The sequence below is a fragment of the Crocodylus porosus genome, unplaced genomic scaffold, assembly GCF_001723895.1.
Source record: "Crocodylus porosus isolate Cpor-Errol unplaced genomic scaffold, CroPor_comp1, whole genome shotgun sequence".
Classification (NCBI taxonomy): Eukaryota; Metazoa; Chordata; order Crocodylia; family Crocodylidae; genus Crocodylus; species Crocodylus porosus.
Genome location: NW_017728904.1, coordinates 910,363 through 930,417, shown reverse-complemented (window position 1 = coordinate 930,417; position 20,055 = coordinate 910,363). Strand labels below are relative to the sequence as shown.

Sequence of the window (20,055 nt, the reverse complement as noted above, 5' to 3'; positions counted from 1 at the left end):
GACAAAACAAAACAATTTTCTTCCATTTGATAGTTCCAATGAAAAAAAAAATAGAAAGAAACATTACCCAACTGTCATTTTTATTTCCAATAACACTCTATTGTTTGCTCAGTTAGCTTTGATTGCGGTTTTCCACGGAGCACAAGCATGCCTGGAACAGCCCGCAGCGACGCCTCGGCTCTTTTCCTGTGGGGTGGGACCTAATTTGGTGCATTTGACAGAAAGCTTTTGGGGACCAAAGAGGTTCGGTGTTTGTGCAGCCCCCGCCACCTTGGGGATCCTGCGGCACATCGCTACGGTTGCCTTGCACTCTTCCACTGATAGTGATTGTCACCACAAGCAAAAACAGGTCAAAATGTTCCTCCTACCACGGATCTTATACTTATCAACCGTTCAATTTTGTCTTCTGTGATAATGCCTCTCTACCTCTCCTCTCTTAACCCCACAGGGCCTGCTCTTGCTCCAGGCCAGAGAGTGCAGAGAGGAGAGTCGATATAATGTGACCTGGAGAAGTGTGGAGCCTGGCTTCAACGGCCTGTCGTACCAGCCCGGGACTGCTTAGCAAACAGCTTCATGGTGCTCAGGAGACAGTTGCCTGACCTCACGGTAGGCACCTGGGGCATATCTACACGTGCATTAATGTGCATTAGTTAATGCACATGAAATCTAGTACCTCCATTTTGAGGTACCAGGAAAATGCACATTAGCTTGGCTTAATGCCCATTAACTGAAGCAAATGCTTTTTAAGTGATGCTTAATGCACATGAGCCTGTGTTAATACACATGAAGTAAAAAGCGCTACTTTTTACGTGATGCTTTAATGTGCTTTAAAGGAGCTAAGGATCACCAAAATGCATGTGTAGATGCGCCCCTGGGCTCTATCCAAAACCTGCACTTGCTGCAGAGAATTGCCTTCATGCCCAGTCCTCCTCAAGGTTGGCACAGCTCAACTGGGCTGCAAGGAGAGCCTGGCCTTCCTCTGTTTGCATGGGAGCAAACCCCATGTCCACGGAGACTGCCCCAGGCTCAAGGGTAGGGGGGTACCCCATGCTCCTGCAGCTGCAGCAGTGCCACTGGCCAGAGATCTTAAGCTTCTGTAGGTCAAAAAAAGAGGGAACCAGAAGAAACGTGGCAGCAGGCAGGGACCTCCCTGGCGGGGGAAGTCCTTGCTTCCTTCTAGGCTTCTAGGACTGCGTCCGCATTTTTGCGAATGCCCTGAGAAGGTCAAGTGTGCAAACCATCCTCAGAGCAGGAGCTGGAGCCCAGGTGAGTCCCTGCCATGGAGATGAGGGGTGGCTGGGGCTGGCAGTCTTGGCTGCAACAGGTGAGGGATGGAGAATGTCCCTCCCCAACCTCCTGGGCAGGGCTGGGGCAGGGGCTGGCTTGGGTGGCCCCCCTATGACCTTGCAACTCTGTGCCCCTGTGGGAGGAAAGGGATGGGGAGAACAGCTGGGCTCCTCTTCTAGATGCACCTTACAAGCCATGGAGAGGAGGCTGCTCCTGCTAGGGTGGTGCCAGGTGAACTGAGTGCCCTCCAGGGCATGTGGGCAGAGGAAGGCCTCATTTTTGGATCCAAGCAGGAATGAGGTGCAAGCCAGGCACTCGTAAAGGCAAGGATGCATCTGTGCACTGGTGAAAGCAGAACCAAGCTCAGAACAGAGTGCTTTTCCGAAGGTTTGGGACCTCCGGGGTCAGGCAGCATCTAGTCCAGGACTTGGGCAGCTAAATTCTGCCTCCATCCCTCATCAGGCACCCTACAACCCTGAACCAATGGGGATCTTCGCCTCTCTACCTGTGAAATGGAGATCGCACCCTTGCCCTCCCTCACCTAGCCCTCCAGACTACACAGTACTCCCATCCTAGGGTACATGAGGCTAAGGTGCTTAAAACTGATGAGGATATTGCATGTTAATAAAACCTGCTGCTTTTTGAAGGGTTGGGTCTATCTATGCTCAGACACAGCTGAAGGAGCAAAGCTGGCTGTACAGCACGGGGAAACAAGGATGCTGGTCCCAGCTAGGACGGAGACAGAAAACACCTTTGGGTACCAATCCAGACTTGTGTAAGTACTTAGCTCTGGCTTCTGCAAAAAAGAAGAGAGGATGCTGTGCCTATGCCAAGCCTAGCAGCAGTGGGTGCTTTCTTTAAAGCTTTTGGAGTTGAGAGACCGCATCTCTGGAGTTATTTAAAAAGAAGTGGGGCTAGCTCTTCCACTTGCCTGAAAGAGCTTGAGAAAATGATGTGGACAACCTTTGCAAACCCACATTATTTCAAATACATAAACAGCTCATGGTTTAGCAGGTGACCTTATCATTCTTTTTTTGCGGGTTAGGAAATGGTTTGTGATTTTGTAGACCACTCTGTTGTCAGATTCTGTTTACATGCTTTCTACTTTCCCTCCGTCGCATGTTGGTGATGGGAGCATTAGATTAGATTACTGTTACTGTGCGAGTGACAGGAAGGCTGCTTATTATCGGAGTGGCCATGGTGCTCTATGGTAGGGCCATACCAGTTAACGAGCATCGGCTTTTTTTTTCAGGGGAGCTGTTCCCGTACATGGAGGAAGCTGGGCCTTGACTTTATAGAACTGAGTGGATGGGGTTTTTATTTGCACAGCTCTTGGTAGGATTGCCAAGCATGAGCTGCTAGAGCACCTTGCACTGAAGCATTAAGTAGCATGATTTTGGTTTTTTGAATATTTCCATACAAAAAAAAAAAAAAGAATTACCAAACCAGAAAACAGGAAACACGCAGCCCGCCAAGAGACGTCAGTCTCATTTGACTACACCTGTTCTCACCAGTATGCTTAGCTGCAGACAGCAGAGTTGGATCTAAAGTCCACATAAGTCAAGTTTCCTGCGTCGAGCAATGGACTGCAGCGTATGCCTCTGGCTGATCATCTCTTTCTGCTGGGCTTGGGGTACGTTGATTTTTCTCCCTTTCTACTACTCTTGTGCCAAGTGGCTGGCATGTTGCCGAGTGACTTATAGCTCTGCATTTAACGTTTGCTTTCATAAACCACAATGCTGGGCAAGGCAGCTAGATGACATGGTGCCAGAGAAGAGAGGTGACTGTCTATTCTGTGTGCCTTTCACAGGACTCTCTAGACCCAAGGGACAGATGGCCAGGTGGCTAGGAAGACAGCTGTTGGCAATAATGAAATGTTTTGCAACACACACGATTTGTTGCAAATAATTTGGCATCAGATACTTCAGTAATCCTCAGCAATGAGACAATAATGAGCCACACCCTCAATAAGAAGACACCGCCGGTCCTGTTGACTTCAATAGGACCGCACATACTATTGCCAGACTCAGTTACTTAGTGCAGCAGTACTTGCGGTTTCTTAAATGGGAGGAGAGGAGAGGCTGGTTTATAATTGAGCTTCTAGGCACTACCCAATTAATTGATAATAATGATAACAACACTATTGACCACTAGAACTAGGACAAGAAAGCAACACCAGTAGCTACAATCACTGGTAAGAGAAATGGGGTCAATCTGGCATAGACTGGGCCTGTAAAACTTGAAGGGTAAGATCTGTCAGCACGTTGGTTGGCTTCATGGGGTGGCTCAAATACCATACAGCTGGCTGCTTGGAGCGCTAGGAAGTGGACTGAAGGAAACCCTGGTTTGACAAGCAGGTGAGCTAGCTGATGGCAAGCTTGTCATTCCTGGGTAGAAGAGACTGTGTATAACTTGCAGGGCTGTGGATGAATAGGGATGTGGCTGAGAGGAGAGAGGATGTGGAAGCCTGGGATTTGTTGGTTGCTCGGGGAAGGTATATAGTGGGGGCATCCTCTTGTGACATTTCTGCGGCTGAAGGAACAAGCCACAATGGTCCAAAATGAGAATGAGAACATCTTTGATATGACAGAGGGCTTAATACTCATGGGGAAAGCAGAAAAAGGGGTCTCTCAAACAAAGTACAGGGGACTCTGCTCTGCCAGCTCCCAAAGCAATGCCCCAGATACCAATTGCTCCATGGGCCACAGGCGCCAGGCGAAGAGAGATTGCTTGGAAAGACCAACAGAGAAGGCTGGGGAGCAGCCACCCGGGAATTTTTTATTGGTATTGCTGGCTCTGCAATGTCTGACAGCCTGCCTTTTAAAATCCCCGTGGGCTTTTTCTTTTCTCCAATGGCATAATGAAAAGTCCCATTTGCACAGTCACTGGCCCAAAGCAATTGCTATTGCTTTCAAGTCAGATCCACTGTCAGCTTTTCCATGGGGGAATCCCATCATTTCCCTGCCCCTGGCTGGGGGTTCAGCCCCTTTCCACCCGTCGTGCCTGCCGTCTAACTTCAGTGGATCTGCCTCCCTCTGCTGAGAGACGTCTTTTCATTCCAGGAGCTCTTTCCCGTTAGGGCCGAGGGATTTTTAAGATGATTTAATGGGGATTTTCCCTCTGGAATCCTTATCATCCTGACCAGAACGTGTCAGCAGCAATGCCTCAACTGAATACCCCAAAGGAGAAGAACAGCTTGCCCCTTATGGCAATAATGTACATTCAGTGGGTTGCAACATAGGCCTGGAATAGACCCCCTGAGCCATAAACACCAGCCCTCTCCAGGCAGAGGTAGCCACCTAAGCTGGGTTGCATCCAGAAAGCTCCACGACAACCTTCCCTCCAGCTCCTGCTGCCAATACGGTAAAAATTTAATTCAGACAAGCGGGTTGTTATTTGCATAATGGCCTCCTGAGGCCAGAATAGACCAGGAGCCTTCTTATAGACTCAGAACAGGCTCTCTGGTACCCGGTGGGAGATGTATGTGGGGCAGGTGGGTCTGCAATGAGGTGCTGTATTTACAGGAACGTTCCCAGTGAGGCCGTGCAGGGACCTGGTGCTCTCTGGGGTGCAAATCCTTCTCGGTTGTTTTTTTTCCCCCTTTGTTGGGGCAACCCCCGCTCATGACGGAACGATTTCACAGGAAGCTGCGTGGCAACCCGGGCCGTTTAATCTTCCATGGGTAACCGATGCTGCGACAGCCGATGCGCTGTCAGGGTTCATCACTTGTTTTTCCAGCAAAACAGTTCTTCTGTAAATCGGTACCGAGAGGTGAATATGAATCACTGCGTCCCAATCAGTAGGGATGGGAGAGTCATCTATGGAGACCATCAGTCATGAGCAGCACATGCTTGTACCATAGACCCATAAAAGCTGAGCTGGCAGGGATTTGGGGAGGTCATCCCTCTGCCCCAGGGAGGATCATCCCTGATTTAACCATCCCAGTTGAGTGTTAATCTCACCTGCTCTTAAACACTTCCAAGGAGGAAGACTCCCCCACCTCTGGGGCAGCCTTGAAATGGTTTCATAGTGAGAAAGGCCTTCCTAATCTCCAGCCTACATTTCCCCCTTGCTCTGTCCCCTGCGGTCATGCAAAATAGTTTATTTTCTTTCATTCTTTAAGTATCGGAAGATCATTACCCGAAACAAGCAGAACAATATTACCTCTAGGGAAAGTGGGCATTGGGTGGTTTCGGTCAGCGGAAGCTCACGCAATTGCTGTTCCCCCTGAGGCTTACAGGCACAGATCTAGTCCCTCGCTCTACGGGGCACTTGGCTTCTGAGTCCAGACAAGGAGGCTTCCCCAGTTACTTTCATTCAAAGGCTTTCCTTAGTGGGGTGAAGTGCCTCAGAGCCCCTTCCCCAAGCTTTCAGCCTTACAGCCAGCTGGAGCAAAAAATCAAGGTCGAGGTCAAAGGACGGCCTGTGCCTAATAACCCATTGGGCTGGACATGCCTTTTCTGAATGCTGCTGGCATCTCACCTTCAGAAGGGAGGGAAATTTCATCTCCCCACTCCTACAGATGCAAGCTTAGGATTGCTGGGGGCTGCTATGAAAGTCTGCTTCCTAGAGGCACTGCTCTTTGCCATGCCTTAAATTGCATTGTCTGAGACACCAGTGGATCATCCAGCCAGGTCCCTACAACGCAAACCACTGCCTTTCATCCAATTCCCCCTGCGCAGAGCCTGGTGACTTGCATTTGCCAAAAGCATCTCCTTAAATCCAGTCTTTCAAAGACATGCGGAAGATCTGCCGTGTCCCTGGCTGGCTCATGCTAATGGTTAATAATTAGCTCTGGGAGAAGCTTGACCCTTATTCCTAAAACCAGGGACCTGCAAATTAGCAGCTGCTTTGGGAGATGTGGGCAGAGGGAGAGATGTGCTACTGGCTTGGGGATTCCCCTGGCTAGCGCCTTGCCCCATTTAGCATGGAAGTGTATCCAGCTCCCATCCCAAGGCAGGATCCTGCCAGCTCACAAACTGCCCTCCCCATGGCAGACTGGCCTAGGAGGCAGTTTAGTCAGTGCCTCCTTCCCCTTGGCATCCCATCGCCCTCCCCTCCGCCATCCTTGTGGTCCCCTCTGCATCTGGGTGCCAGTAATGGTGAATGCCAGCTCCTGGCTGGGCACACATTATGGACCGGTGCTGGCACTGGTTGTAAACCTGAGCAGAGGAGGTGTTGGGGGGATATGGGCTCTGCATTTTAGTGTCCTTACTCAACAGACAGCCCCTTTCCCCCCATGCCTGATCTAGATTGCTGTCATCTCCCGTACAGGACAGTTCCAAGAAAAGAGCCCAGTAATCTGAGTACAGTCGGGGCAGGCAGGGACTGTTGCCTCGCCGTGTAAGACTCCTCTCAGAACCCATTTGAGTCACCAGGAGCTTCCCCTTCATCCCTGTCTGCCCAGCTAGGGTTGTTCATGCCTGGCATGGTGCTGGATCTGGACGGGCTTTGCCACAGAGGCCCATTTCACAGCAGGGGAAACTGAGAGCCATGAGGCCTCCTCCACACCAGGGGAACCCTCCAGAGCTGCTCCCAAGCAGAAATCTCAGGAGTGACTGCAGAAGGGCAGTGCCAGGGTCGCTTCCCCCCTGCACTTCTGGGTCAGATGCACGCAAGCAGGTCCTGGAGCACTCATACGTGGACATCCTGGCAGCAAGGGCAGATGGTGGTGACCGCCAGGCCTGCCAGTGACCCTGTTTTTGCCTTGTGCTTCCCCCTGCTCAGCGCATGCTTCACCCCCCATTTTATCCTGCTTGCCATCAGGCTCGGCTTCCTTTCCATTCTGCAATGCAAGCACTCCTGTGGTTGCCCTCAGACAAGCAAAACAGGGCCTTATTTCCCTTTGTGACGGGGACAGCTCAGCCCACACACAGCTCCTGCGCAGTGTGGGAGCCTCTGCCACCCCAGATCCTCCCAGTATAATGAAGCACTGCAATTAGGGTCTGCAAGCAGAGCCGTGCTGAGAAGGGAGCCAGCGAGCGGGAGGCAACGGGAGGGGACAGTGCCATCAAGAGTGATCACTTCCCACCTGTATCAGGACTCCTGACCTGGAGCTTTGCACCCTGGGGCCAAATCCTTCCACCTGCATTGACACAAGGCAGCGCTTGGCGGGGCAAGCCCAGCCCTGGTTTTAGTGGGGGCAAAGCCAATGGAGCAGCATCCATACTCACCAGCTGGGACTAGGCCCCTTGAGCTCACTGGAACCGCGCTAATGAGTGTCTGAACCTTTAGACACTAATGGGGCTGTACAAGTGGGGGCTGTTCCCGGTCCCCTTAATGGTACGATGCTGAAGGACATCACCTGGCATCCTGGCTGAGAGGAGCTGGGGATGCAGAGGGCAGCAGGGACTGTAGCAAGGTCCCCTACCACTCCATAAAGGCTCAGCCAGGGCAGCCCGCTACATCAGCTCACACCTCCAGCAAGACCCAGGAAGGAGAATTACTGGTGCTTCCAGTAGCTCTTCCTACCTTTGGAGCCGAGATGCGCATCTGTAATCCCCCATGGTTCTCCCCATGAGCAGAGGGAGGAAGACAATTCCTCTTAGGTTAGATATAAGGAAACATTTTAGGTTCGATATTAGGAAAAACTTTTGCATTAGGAGGGTAGTAAAGCACTGGAACAGGTTCCCCAGAGAGGTGGTGGAGTCTCCATCCTTGGAGGTTTTTAAGACCTGACTAGAAAAAGCCTTGGCTGGGATGATGTAGCTGGGGCTGGTTCTGCTTGGAGCAGGGGGGTTGGACTAGATGTGACCTCCAGAGGTCCCTTCACACCCTCATTTTCTATGAGTTTGAGTTTTCTTTGAAGGCCTCAGCCTCCAGACCTGGAGGACACTCTGCACTTGCCCTACAGTCACAGCATTTGGAGGCCTCATGGCTTGCAGAGAAAGGCTTGGAAATGCAACCTGGTGATGACCCTATGCAGAAGGCAAGGCAAAAGAACCCAAATGTTGCTCAAAAAGAGGAAGCTCTTGATTTTTTTCGATCCGGTCTCATGAATTTGGGGGCAGGGGGACCTGATTCAGGATTCTGAAGTGCTCGGAAGGGGTGAGATTCATGCGTTTCCTGGACAATATAAATGAGATTCACTCCCTTTGCTCCTTCCCCCATCGCAGGGGCCAGCCCTGGGGCTGTGCACACGGTTTTTGGAGCCCTGGGGAAACCCACCCTTCTGAACGTGACACCATATCTCCAGAATTTAACTACACGCTTCGAGAAAGTTTTGTGGAAGCGGGACACGTTGGATCCCGTGACAAAGTCCATCATCCTGGATTACGCGGGAGGGAATTACACCATCAAACTGAACCAGCGCATCAGGTTCCACCCCACGAACTTCTCCCTGGAAATCATGGAGACCTCCAAGCAAGACGAGGAGACGTACACGTTCACCGGGACCCAAGGAGCCGTGGAGAAGGTTTTGAGCCTGCGCCTGGAAGTGTACGGTAATGAATGCAGTGTTTCTGGGACCTCTTCTGCACCCTGACTCAGCGGCGGGTCTGCCCGTGTCCTGCCTATTGAAATGGTGCCAGCTTTCTCTGAACACCCTCATGGCCACTCACCCCCACAGTTTCAGTCCCTATTGCCCTCTGCTCCCTGCCCTGTGATCCCTATTCAGCCCCCTGGCACCGACCTGCCTCCGAAGCACAGACATCTTCCTCCCTTCCCACCGCCCTGGGGACAGTGCGGTTTGCTCCAAACCCTGAATTCGTGGGCAAATTACACTCCTAATGCCAATTAACTTCATTCATAAACCCACCCGTGCAGCCACATAAACGGAGCGGCCAAAGGATGCCATAGGGCAGTGAGGGGCAACCTTTTTGGTGGGTGATCCACAAATTAGCCCCGCACCCTCCCCAAGTACCACTCTGATGCCTGTTCCTTATCTGACCTGCTGCCCCGCTTTCTGCTCCTTGCCCTGTGCCCCTTTACCTGATCTGCTGCTCCACCTTTTGCTCCCTTCCCTGTGTTCCTTTACCCGATCTGCTGCTCCACTTTCTGTTCCCTTACTCCATCTGCTGCTCAGCTGTCTGCTCCCTGATTTGTGCTCTCACCTCCCCTGCTGATCTGCTTTTTGCTCCCTGCCCCATCTGCCACTGTGCTGCCTGTCCCCTCCCCAGTCTGTTGCAGGCCACAGGTTGGCTGCCACTGACGTACGGTCTTGATCTTCCTGCTTAGCAGGATTGCACTGGGGGTGCTGCCGCTGAGATGAGAGGCAGCTAGCGAGAAGGAGCAGGATGGGGCCCAGCCCAGCTCCCTCTGTCCTGCCTGAGTTAATCAGCACCCTCTCCCATCATGCCCCACAGAGGAGGTGTCAGTGCCCATCATCCAAGTCAACAAGTCCCTGAGCAACAAGAGTTGCACCCTGACCCTCAACTGCATGGCCGAGAAAGGCGACAACATGACCTACTGCTGGAGCTGCCCCGAGCGCCATGCCACCTGGCCTTGCCTCCACAACGGGAGCCTGTTTAACCTGTCCCTTGGCCTCTGGGAGACCAGCCTCACCTGCGTCTGCACCGTCAGCAACCCTGTCAGTCGCTACTCCACCCCCATCAACGCCTCGGCCGAGTGCAGCGTCGAACTCAGGGGTAAGTTGTCTGGGAAGGGGAGGCAAAGTCCTGCCCCAGCCAACACCTGGGGGCCAAGAATGGCAGCGGTATCAGGGCTGGGGGCTGAGCACAGGCAGACCCTCGCCCTTTTCTGGTATAAATCAGCTGTGCCATGGGCAGGCCCTACATGACATGCAGTACGTGCGTCTGAGGCAGACGGGCCCCTGTCTCCAGGCTCTGAATGGTGGTAGAGAAAGGCTTTGGATCCATGAAAAATCATGGATCAAAGCAGAGATCTCACACAGCAGTCACTGAAAGGGACACCAAGCTCAATGGAGACCGCCAACTGAGCAACCAGGCCTAAGGCCCTCCTCGAGTGCCCTGATGGGAGGTCTAGGTGTTTGCACTGGCAGGGGCAGAGCTGCATGGGAGAAGTCACCTGCACCCCCACCCCCCCAGCAAGGTGCTGTGGACCACAGCCACGGGGCTGCGTTTCCCAGAAGGCTGCACCCCATCCAGCCACCCCGTCTGCCCCTTCCCAGTGCAGGGGAGACCATGCGCACACAACGGTCCCTTACTGCTGGGCACAGGCCAGCTCTTTCTCACTGGAGCTGGCACCGCAGCTCACTGGGGAAACTGCTCACAACCTTCCAGGAGGTGATGGATACAGAGCGGACCTGCCGGGTTTTGCTGTGGCACCGTCCCTTTGCAGCTCAGATGCGTCCCAATGGGTTTGCAGTCTCCCCAGGGCCAGCAGCAGCTCCCAGGGGCCTGCTCTGGGCTATGACTGCCCTTTGCAGCTGCTGTCCATGGCTAAACTCCTGCATCCAGGTTTGGGCGCCTCCGGCTCACACTGCTCGTCCAGCTGGCAACCACAGGGCTGTGTCATCACAGATGAACAGTTTGCACACCCAAACGTCACAGGAAAGCCCTTGGCAGCTGCTTCTTCCTCAAAAATCCAGAGCAGGGAAGCACGCTCTGCTCTCAGTGGGGTTTTTCAGCTGTTGCCTGTGTGACATGGGGACTTCCATGGCCTGCATGAAGGCTGCATTTAATTCTCTTCTCGGTAGCCTCTGCTCACGTGAGTGGACACATCCAGTGGTCGCAACCCCGCTCCCCACCCTGCCCCTTCAGACTCCAGGCTTGAAAAAGTGTTTTCTCCTTATTAGCAGAGACTGGGGGCTCAGCAGCAGAGGAACACGAGCAGTGCCACATCGGGTTGGACCCATGGTCCATCGATCCCAGTAGCTTCTCCGCAACATTGCAGAAATGGATGGTATACAGGGAAAGCCCTGAGCCAGATAGTGATCTGTCCCCTATTCAGTACCTTCCCTGACATCCAGCATTCGAGATGCCAGACAAAACATCTCCAACCATTTTGTTCAATAGGCATTAATAGATCTATCCTCCGTGAGTGCCTCCAGTTCCTTGTTGAGCCTGGCTCTGCTCTCTGTCACCACTGCCTGTGGCCAGGACGTCCACAAGTTAACTGTGTGTTGCTTAAAACAGGACTTTCTCCTGTTACATAAAAAAGGACTTTAACCCCGGGCACTGCACAGACCCAGGCCAGAAGGCAACCCCGCAGCAGGGGTAACCGGTCATCAGGATGGCCAACTAGCAATCAAAGAGCAGCCACATAGTGCCCGGGGACGAGCTCCTATGCACAGACCGTGCTGGGAGCAAAGAGTTGTGTTTATTCCCACTTCATAGTTTCATAGTTGGTTGGGTCAGAAGGGACCTGAGCAGATCATCGAGTCCGACCCCCTGCCATAGCAGGAAAGATGTTCATCTAGCCTCCTCTTAAACACCACCAGGGTAGGAGCCTGCACCACTTCTCCTGGAAGTTGGTTCCAGATCCTAGCTGCCCTGACCGTGAAGTAGCACCTCCTTCACCCAGCCTGTATGTGGGACCTCAGCTGCAAACATGCTCTAGCCTGATGGACTTGAAGCGGAGTCGGAGAAGGCAGGGCCCGGTGGAGCAGAGCTTCCTGCATCTTCTGCTTACAAGACATGTCCTGTCTTTTGCTTCCTGCTTCACGAAGATTACAGATAAATTAAATGTTAAGAGCCACAGATGGTCAGATAGGTTAAACCGTCTCTGTGTTGTGCTTGAGAGCTTGTCTATCATCTCTCCCAGCTAGATAGTTGATCCAATATCAGCATGAAGCCCTTGCTCAGGGCATATTCCCTCGAGCATCGTGGCTGCGACACCTCTCTAGGCCTCCCCTAGGAACAGGCAGATAAAACCCATCAGCTATAAACCAACAACTATAAACCATCAACTTTTCTCTATAAATTGCCTTACAGGGTCCTACAGACTCCAGGTGATATACATCCTGCCCATCATCCTGATAATGGTCATCTGCGCAGGGCTTGTCGTCTGGTACTGGGTAGGACACAGAGGTACGTGTCCTAGGTTGCCCCCATTGCCAAATGTATTTGGACTCCCCATCCCTGTGTTGTTTCCCCATGATACAGATGGGAAGCTAAGCTTCATTTCCCCTCCTTTAACCATTTCTAGCCTAAAGCTTTGGCCAGCCAAAGTGCTGCTACAGAGCTGACACTATAACCTTTGCAGACGTTTCTAGCTTAGACTGGACTTTGGGCATCTGGTACTCGGCCGTGGGCAGAGAGAAATGACTGATACGGGTAGATCATGCTGCTTCTCATCCAGTCTGGAAAGTCCTCCGTACTGGTCCACACATCCTGCACGCAGCAGTGTGGCGATGGGGCCAGCCATGTGTTAACTCTCACAGGGGAGCTGCGTATCATGTTTGATCTTCCCTTGCAGACAGTAGAGCGGCATATATTTCTGAGGGCCCCTGGTGTATAAGGCAGGAAGGAAACCATACAAAACTGTAACCACTCACACAGGCATGTGATTAGGAGGAAACTTCCCTTTCAGGCTCTCTGCTACAATGAGTTCTCAGCATTTCTTGGGGACCCTGGGGGGACTCCAGCCATGGGGAGCAGTGAGGGGTATCTCCAGCTGTACCTCGTGCTGGTGCCAGGGGAATGCCCAGCAGAGCACTGGCATGTCACTGATCTGCCCCACTGCTGAGCAACACAAGAGGGTGCGTGACGGAGGGCATCTGCCTCAACCCCAACTTTGCCATGATGCCGGAGCAGTGGTGCTGCCTGCTGAAGGACTAGATAGGGAGGACCTTGCCACTGTTCTGCAGTGCGTCAGGTTGTCTTTGGCTGAAAAAGGCCATGGCAGGCCTGAAAAAACTGTGAGCTGAATGTAACTGGTGCCTGAGTTTGCAAAGAGCCCAAAACAACGGCTCAGGGTGGGTGCTGACCCCACATTTCAATGGGTGCCACCTCCAGCGCTTGGAAAGCTACAGATTAAGACTCTCCCTGGATGATAAGGTAAATGATGATATGCAGCTCCTCTAGACCCTCATTAGACCAGTCCCTGCTCAGAGCATATAGGTAGGGAGAGGAAGAGTCACGGGATGAAGATCCACCCCGGCCTTCCTCAAAGCAAGTGTGGAAACAACAGGCTAGCCTCAGTGACGTATAACTTAAGAGCTGTGGGTAGACCTGGCTGGGAATCGGGCCTCTCTGTTAAAACCTCAGGAAATGCATTTCCCCCAACACCTGCTGCAACTTCCCACAGAAAATATGGACTTTGGGGTGAAATGTTTTGTCTCCCAAATGAAACAATCGTGATTCAGTTTGGGGCCCTGGGGTCTGACACTACTCAGGACTCAGACACCATCTTTCATTGTAAGCAGTCCCTGGTGCACGATGGGAGATGTCCCACCCAGGGAGAATAATGGGCACACGAGGCATCTGGACTATGAGCCCCGTGAGACACTGAGGTTCTGGTGTGAACAGATGTGTTTCAGGTTTTGGCCAAGACTTGATGCATCACGTATCCAGGGCCTCCACAAAACGTCAACATTTTCCATGGAGGGCAGACCCTTTTTATTGAAAATGCTGATTTAGTCCAAAACTCACTTTTCTGCTGGAAAAATGGGGCTGGGGGGGAGAAAGGAGGGGGTTTCCAACCAGCCCTACCTACTCGCCCATGCATGACATGGGGATAGAGTTGGTTTCCCACTCCTGAAAGTTGGCTCAGCTGTCCAGAGCCAGGAAACCTCCGTCTTGGGGCATGTCCACCTTGCAACTCAGCTGTGATGCCAGCTTGTGCGGACACAGTTTCCAAATGACCGACCCCTGCCCATGAAGTATTCGACAGCAAGATCCACGATGGTGCAGGCATCTCTATGAACCGAGGGCTCAGGGTGTGATATGACTGCGTTGCTCCCTTTCCTCTCAGCAACAGCTGCAATCATTTTTTCCCAACTAGGTCAAAAACAGCAAGTGCCGCTGAAGGACGAGAGCACTGTTCACACCATTTACGCACAGGTTCAGAGGGCGGAGGTGAGTTGAGCTGTTTGCTTTGCAATGCAAGAGCTCTGCTTGGTCGGCACTGCCTAGCATGGTTGGTTATAGTCCCAGATAACCTCTACCACAGTTCACCCAGGGCAAAGAGGTAGGATAGGGGGCCAGGCCATCCAAGATCCTGCTTCTCTTGGGTTTGAAGTGGAGCATAAAGGCTCTTGCCCAAGAGGCCTATTCGCCCCATGTGGGCCTGAATTTATACAGTGACGACTTTCCTTGATGTGCAGAAAAGTACATCCCATAAGCTTCTTCTTGCTTCCTGATGCTGAGTTTGCTGCCATAAAATTGTCCCCTGTACCTGCTTCTTGGAGAAGGGGCAATCTCGAGCGAGACATATGCCATGGAGCTGTGCCTGTCACAGGGCTTTGTGCTCCTTGCCAAGCTAAGAAGGAAGAGACATCTCAGCCCCAAACAAACTTTATTCAGCTTTCTCAGCAACCTAAACCCCTCCCAAAACACATCACTGTATGGCTCAACCCCCCAGAGTCAGAGGAGAACAGGGCTGGAAGGGATCTCAGGACAGCTCAGCTTGTCCAGCCCCTGCTCAAGGCAGGATCCTCCCTACCTCAACCATCCCAGTCCTAGATTGTTCAGGGGGGTTAAACCTATCTTTTTTTTTTCTAATGGCTATTTTCTAAACAAAATCATCATGGCAAATCCTAATGGCTTGCTTGGGAAAACGTCCAAAAGAAACACCGAGGCCATTCTGAACTGCTTGCCCTCCGCATCCCCTTCTTTGCCTTTCCCCTGAATTTCTGTTCACCCAACTGTTGGCCCCAAGACCTTGCCTGGCTCTGCTCTACTCCAGCCCAGGCATCTGTGCCCCCTGGACGGCCTCCCAACAGGGTTTGGACATATGCAGTTCAAAGAACCTGCATCGAGACCTGGGGACTGTCCTAAGTAACTCTAGGGCAGTGGTTTTCACCCTTTTTTTCATTTATGGACCCCCAAAAGTTTCAAATGGAGGTTCAGACCCCTTTGAATGGCAAGTGTGGGTTTTCAGCTACTTTTGATTGTTCATAGTAATTTTTCATGGACCTCCTTAGACATAGTCTGTTGACCCCCAGGGGGTCTGTGGACCACAGGTTGAAAACCACTGCTCCTGGGAATTGCTCTTCTCAGTGCGTCCCTGACTGTTAGTGCACGCTCAGTAGCCCATGAGCGACAACAACCAGGAAAGTAAAGCTGGGCTTTTCTCCTTCTTGAGAGTCAGCAGAAGTCCTGAAGTCATGAGCAGTCCTCAGTGACCCTCGATAGACTCTCTCTCTGCCTTTATTTTGTGCTCTCAGCCACACACACCCAGCTTCTGCTGGAGTCAATCTGATAAGGATGCACTTAAGGCAGGAGTCGTTATGATGAGTATGCAGTCAAGGCAGGAGTCAATATGATGAAGATGTACCCTGGGCAAGGAGAACGCTCTGCTCCCCAGTCTAATCATGCCTAGCTCTTAAATGACTGCAGGGGTCAGGAGCTCTCAGTGCACCCCTGCCAGTTCGTGCAATGCAAGGTAGCCAGGGCGCAGGTATAATGCACTCCGTTCCTCCTCCAGCAGCAGCACTTTGGTCACTGGGTGTCAATAGAGACTTGCAGCTGAATGCACACAGGCCAGATTACACACCCGGACCGTCCTCTGATGGTGATGGACCAGTTTGTGCTTCCAGCAGGGCGTGGAGGCTGAATCTGGCTTCTGGGGCCAAGGCTGGGGTGGGCTCAGGCAGGCGCCCGGGGAAAGCCCATGCTCCAGGACCCCACATTCCCGGGGGAGCTGTGGCCAAGCTCTTCCCCAGCACCAGTGCTCCTGCCTCGCTCCCCAAAACAGTCCCTGCTGGGACGGCTTGGGATGGGACCCTCCAGGTCCCACACAGGATGCCACCCCCCTGCAGACCTCTGTATATCAGCCTGACACAATCAAGCCTTTCATTTAGGGAAAATGGTTGAAAACCCTCCACCCTGCTCCTTCAAACTGCAAGAGTCTCCCCATGACAACCCCAGCCTCACAGGTGGTTTCCTGGCCTGTATTTCAACAGTCAACCCCGGGCAGCCAGCCCAGCTGTGCAGGATGTGGTATGCCTCTGCAGCAGGTTGCCGTTCTGCCCAGCTCACACCTTTTGCTCTTTGCACAGAAGCAGAAAGCGGTGTGCACTTTCCCTTCTGCCGAGGACCATGCTTGCACCACCATCTATGCCTGCGCCATGGGACTACCTCCAGACACAGCCCAGGTAAGAGGCCGTCTGCATGCGTTCTTCCGTCTTGCAGGGGAATCTTCCACTCCAAGGTCACAGCTGCCATCAGCAACGCCGGTCAGAAAATTCCCCATGGGAGCGTGACCGTTTCTCAGGACACATGCCATTCAAGTCCACTCCTGGTGGAGCCCATGCAGGTTTTGGGGAGAACCACTTCAATGTGACCAAGACTGGTACCTTTGTGGGTGATGTGGAAACAGACCTCCTCCCTGTACCTGCTGCCCCATTATCCCAGCTCCCCAGATATGTCAATACTCCAAGTGTCCAGCAGCCCAGGGGTCTGCCCCATATCCCCACTTTCGGGCTAGGGAAATGCAGTCCTTTCCTCCCACACCCAATCTGGGCTTTTGGGCTATTCATTTTCATTGGGAAGGAAAAAATGAGGCTCTGTTTCACCCCCGAAAAGCTTTGATATTCTTCGGGGGGGTGAGGGGGAATACTGACACTGCAGTCAGCTCCTGCAGGAAGGTTCCTGCTTTTCTGTGATTTAAAAAAATCCCGTTTTAAGAAAAAAAAAAGTAACCCAAAATCCACATTTTTCTGTGATTAAAGTGAAACATCACTCTCTATATAGCTCTATATATGTATATGTGTATGTATATATGTGTGTGTGTGTGTATGTCTAAGTGTTGTTTCATTTAAATCACGAGAAAATGTGGATTTGGGGTTACTTGTTTTAAATCGAAAATTGGGGTTTTTTTAAATCAGAGAAAAGCAGGATTCCTGGTTATCAGCAACACCATTCTGCAACCAGTCACCTCATTGCAGCATCGAGGGGCTCTTTGCGGACAGGGTTGATGGGAATGCAGCAAGAAACCAGAGTCAACACGCGCTGCGCAGAACACGAGGGGGCCCAGATCCACAGACCTCCAATGACTTCAGTGGACTCACCCCTAATTTACATCTGGGTACCAGGTGCTGTGGGTGCAGGAGGACACCAAGGCCTGAGAGGTGGCATGCTAACACGAGTGTAACAAGCACGGGCTTTGTGCACTCACGTACACGGCAGTGGCATTGGAAGCAGACAGATCTGAGTTTAGCTGCTTGCATTAGGCTGTGATTATCACTCTGTACCACTTGATGGCAGGGACAGATAATAAATGTTTTGCCGAATGGGCTATCCCAGGATAAGCAGTGGACGTGCCACCTTCCTTATTCCAACACTGAAATCAGTTGCAGCAGTCAGAAAGCTGCCATAATACATACACCTGGATTCATGCTCCTGGCTTGATTTGCACATTCACTGCCTTTTCTCCCCCTCCCCCCATGTCCATCCCCAGACCCAGACCCTGGGACCCACAACTGTTTATGCCAGCGTGACGTATCCCAGGAGCTGAGACCTTCCCAGTCTACATGCAAGATCTGAGACACTGGGAGGACACAGATGCACTGTTACCCCACAAGGAACCCATTTCTTCATCTGCTGAATTGGCATCCAAGTCCCCTAGGAAGTTATCAACTATTGTCCACGTCCACAATGCACAGAGCTATAAGCTAAAACTGCAACCAGTGAGACTGAGTTTAGACGTTAAGGGAAAACTTTGAATTTCAAGATAACTCAGCCCCAGACAAAGTAGTCCGGGGGAGGGGCGTTGGACTCCTCAGCACTGGAGGCCCAAGGGCAAGCTTGACCAGCCTTTGCTGGGTTGAACTGATCTGACTTGGGGGCAGGGGAAGGTACTAGTTGGATCTGAAGGACCCTTTCTGAACCATTTTCCATGGTCTCCAACCCAGCTGGATGTCCAAAGCCTGCAAGTCACAGACAGCACATAATAGCACAACTCCTATGCACGACAAGGGTCTTTGCTACTGATTGTACACGCACGAGGTACTAAGGTAGTGGCAACCTTTGAAAGCTTAGGGGGGCTGGACAGGCAGGTAGATGAGTGCAGCAGAAGGGAGGATGACCGCCGGTGGGACTGGACCAGTGATGAGAGCTAGGAGCTGCAGAAGAGGAGGCAATCGCTGCCAGCAGCTGAACCGTGTGGCAGGTCAAGGCCCAGGTTTTGTGCCCAGGGCTGGGCCTGGACAGAAGCCAGCTGTCAGGAAACAGATGAGGATGGTATATGTTCATGTGCCAAGGGCCGCAAAAGCAAGAGGCCTCGATCTCAGGATGCTCCTTTGCTCTTGGGATGGCACCGCAGCGACACGGGCTTATACCAGCTGGGCGCTTGGACCAGGAGAACTGTCCCTTGGTCACCCTGCTGCTTTTAGGTAAGACCTTCCTGTCTGTCCCAGTATAACTGCACGGATTCTGCTCTGGGCTTGGCTAGGGTTGATCCCAAGTCAACCAGCATCCTACTAAAGGTCAATTCTTCCCAGGATACTTCTGCTACTGGGGTGAAATTCTCCTCCCCAGGGGTCTAGCATGACAATGGGGCATCCCTCCTCTCATGCTGTGAGGAACTGTGCAAGATGTTAAATCGCCCAGCAATTCTCTATCCAAAAAGCTGGGTATTTGGGGGATTTGCTCCAGCTCTGAATGAACAGCCTCCACATTCCCACACATTTGGCTCAGGGGAGTGGCTCTTCTCGTCCCACCACCCATGTACTGCTCTGGGTCTGGCTGTCTCTGCAAGTCAGATTTACCCCGTGACCTCTTCAGAGCATGCCCTCACCCAAAAAAGGCCAAGCCTGGGACAGAATCCCTCACTCTGAAGACAGACAAGGATATTACAGCCTGTCAAGGCCTGCTTGGAAAAGGCTTTTGTGCAGAGGCAGCACAGCATAGTGAGAGGCTGGAGTGCTCGGCCTCCTGGGTTCTCCTCTCAGCTCTGCCACCGGCTTTGGGTCACTTTGCCTCTGCACCCCTCTGTTTTCCTCCTGCCTGTAAAACAGAGACTGCAAGGCTGACCTGCACCACGCCGGGAAGACCCACACCTGCACATCACTTTGGATGCCTCTCCAATCAGGGTCGCTCTGGAAACCCAACTCATGTGTGCAGCATGCCCACATGCAGAAAGTGAAGGACCAATAAAAAGCTGAAATAAAACAACAGAGGGCTATTTGAGTCTTTCCTTTTAGTACTACAGGAGAACAGGAATAGACAACCTCACATCCAGGGCAAGAACCGGCTTCCTCATTTGTATACCTTCTTCCCCCGCAACGCTGAAGTGCTCAGTTTTGCTCTTAGCAGGAGTTTCAGGGTCCGGGTGCTCTGAGCTTGCAGGTGCAAGGGCTTGCAGGTGCACTGGCCCGGTGATGGGAGATGGTGGGCAGGAATATGCTACCTGCCCCCCTGACACCTATTCTCAGGGGTCCCCATGCTGACACAGACCTGCCGCTCTCCACGCTGTGTGGGAGGTAATTTTCCAATGTCTAGGCAAGATCTGAGTCATATATGCCTCTGTGACCTTTATGGCTTCATGCACCCACATATGCAATGGTCACCGACACCGCTTGGGGAGGATTCAGGGTCCTGCCCAGGTCCCTTTAGTCCAGCAGTTGCTGGGCAGTGATGATTTTCCAGGGGCAGAGCAGGTTCCTTCCTAAAGGCAGCAGAAGGCCCCTGCTCAAACCCTCTAAATCCATTCACAACGGTCAAATATGCCCCGTGGGAATTGTAG

General features: G+C 52.3%; 1 protein-coding gene across 1 annotated transcript; it reads left to right on the top strand.

The window, feature by feature from the left end:
* The first annotated feature begins 2,492 nt into the window (after positions 1-2,492).
* LOC109324753 (signaling lymphocytic activation molecule-like) lies at positions 2,493-19,467 on the top strand. Its single transcript, XM_019556784.1, has 7 exons — positions 2,493-2,920; positions 8,403-8,729; positions 9,591-9,872; positions 12,141-12,236; positions 14,152-14,225; positions 16,370-16,465; positions 17,770-19,467. Exons 1-7 carry the CDS (start codon positions 2,869-2,871, stop codon positions 17,824-17,826), a joined length of 984 nt encoding a protein of 327 aa, XP_019412329.1. The 5' UTR covers positions 2,493-2,868; the 3' UTR covers positions 17,827-19,467.
* Positions 19,468-20,055: the final 588 nt, after the last annotated feature.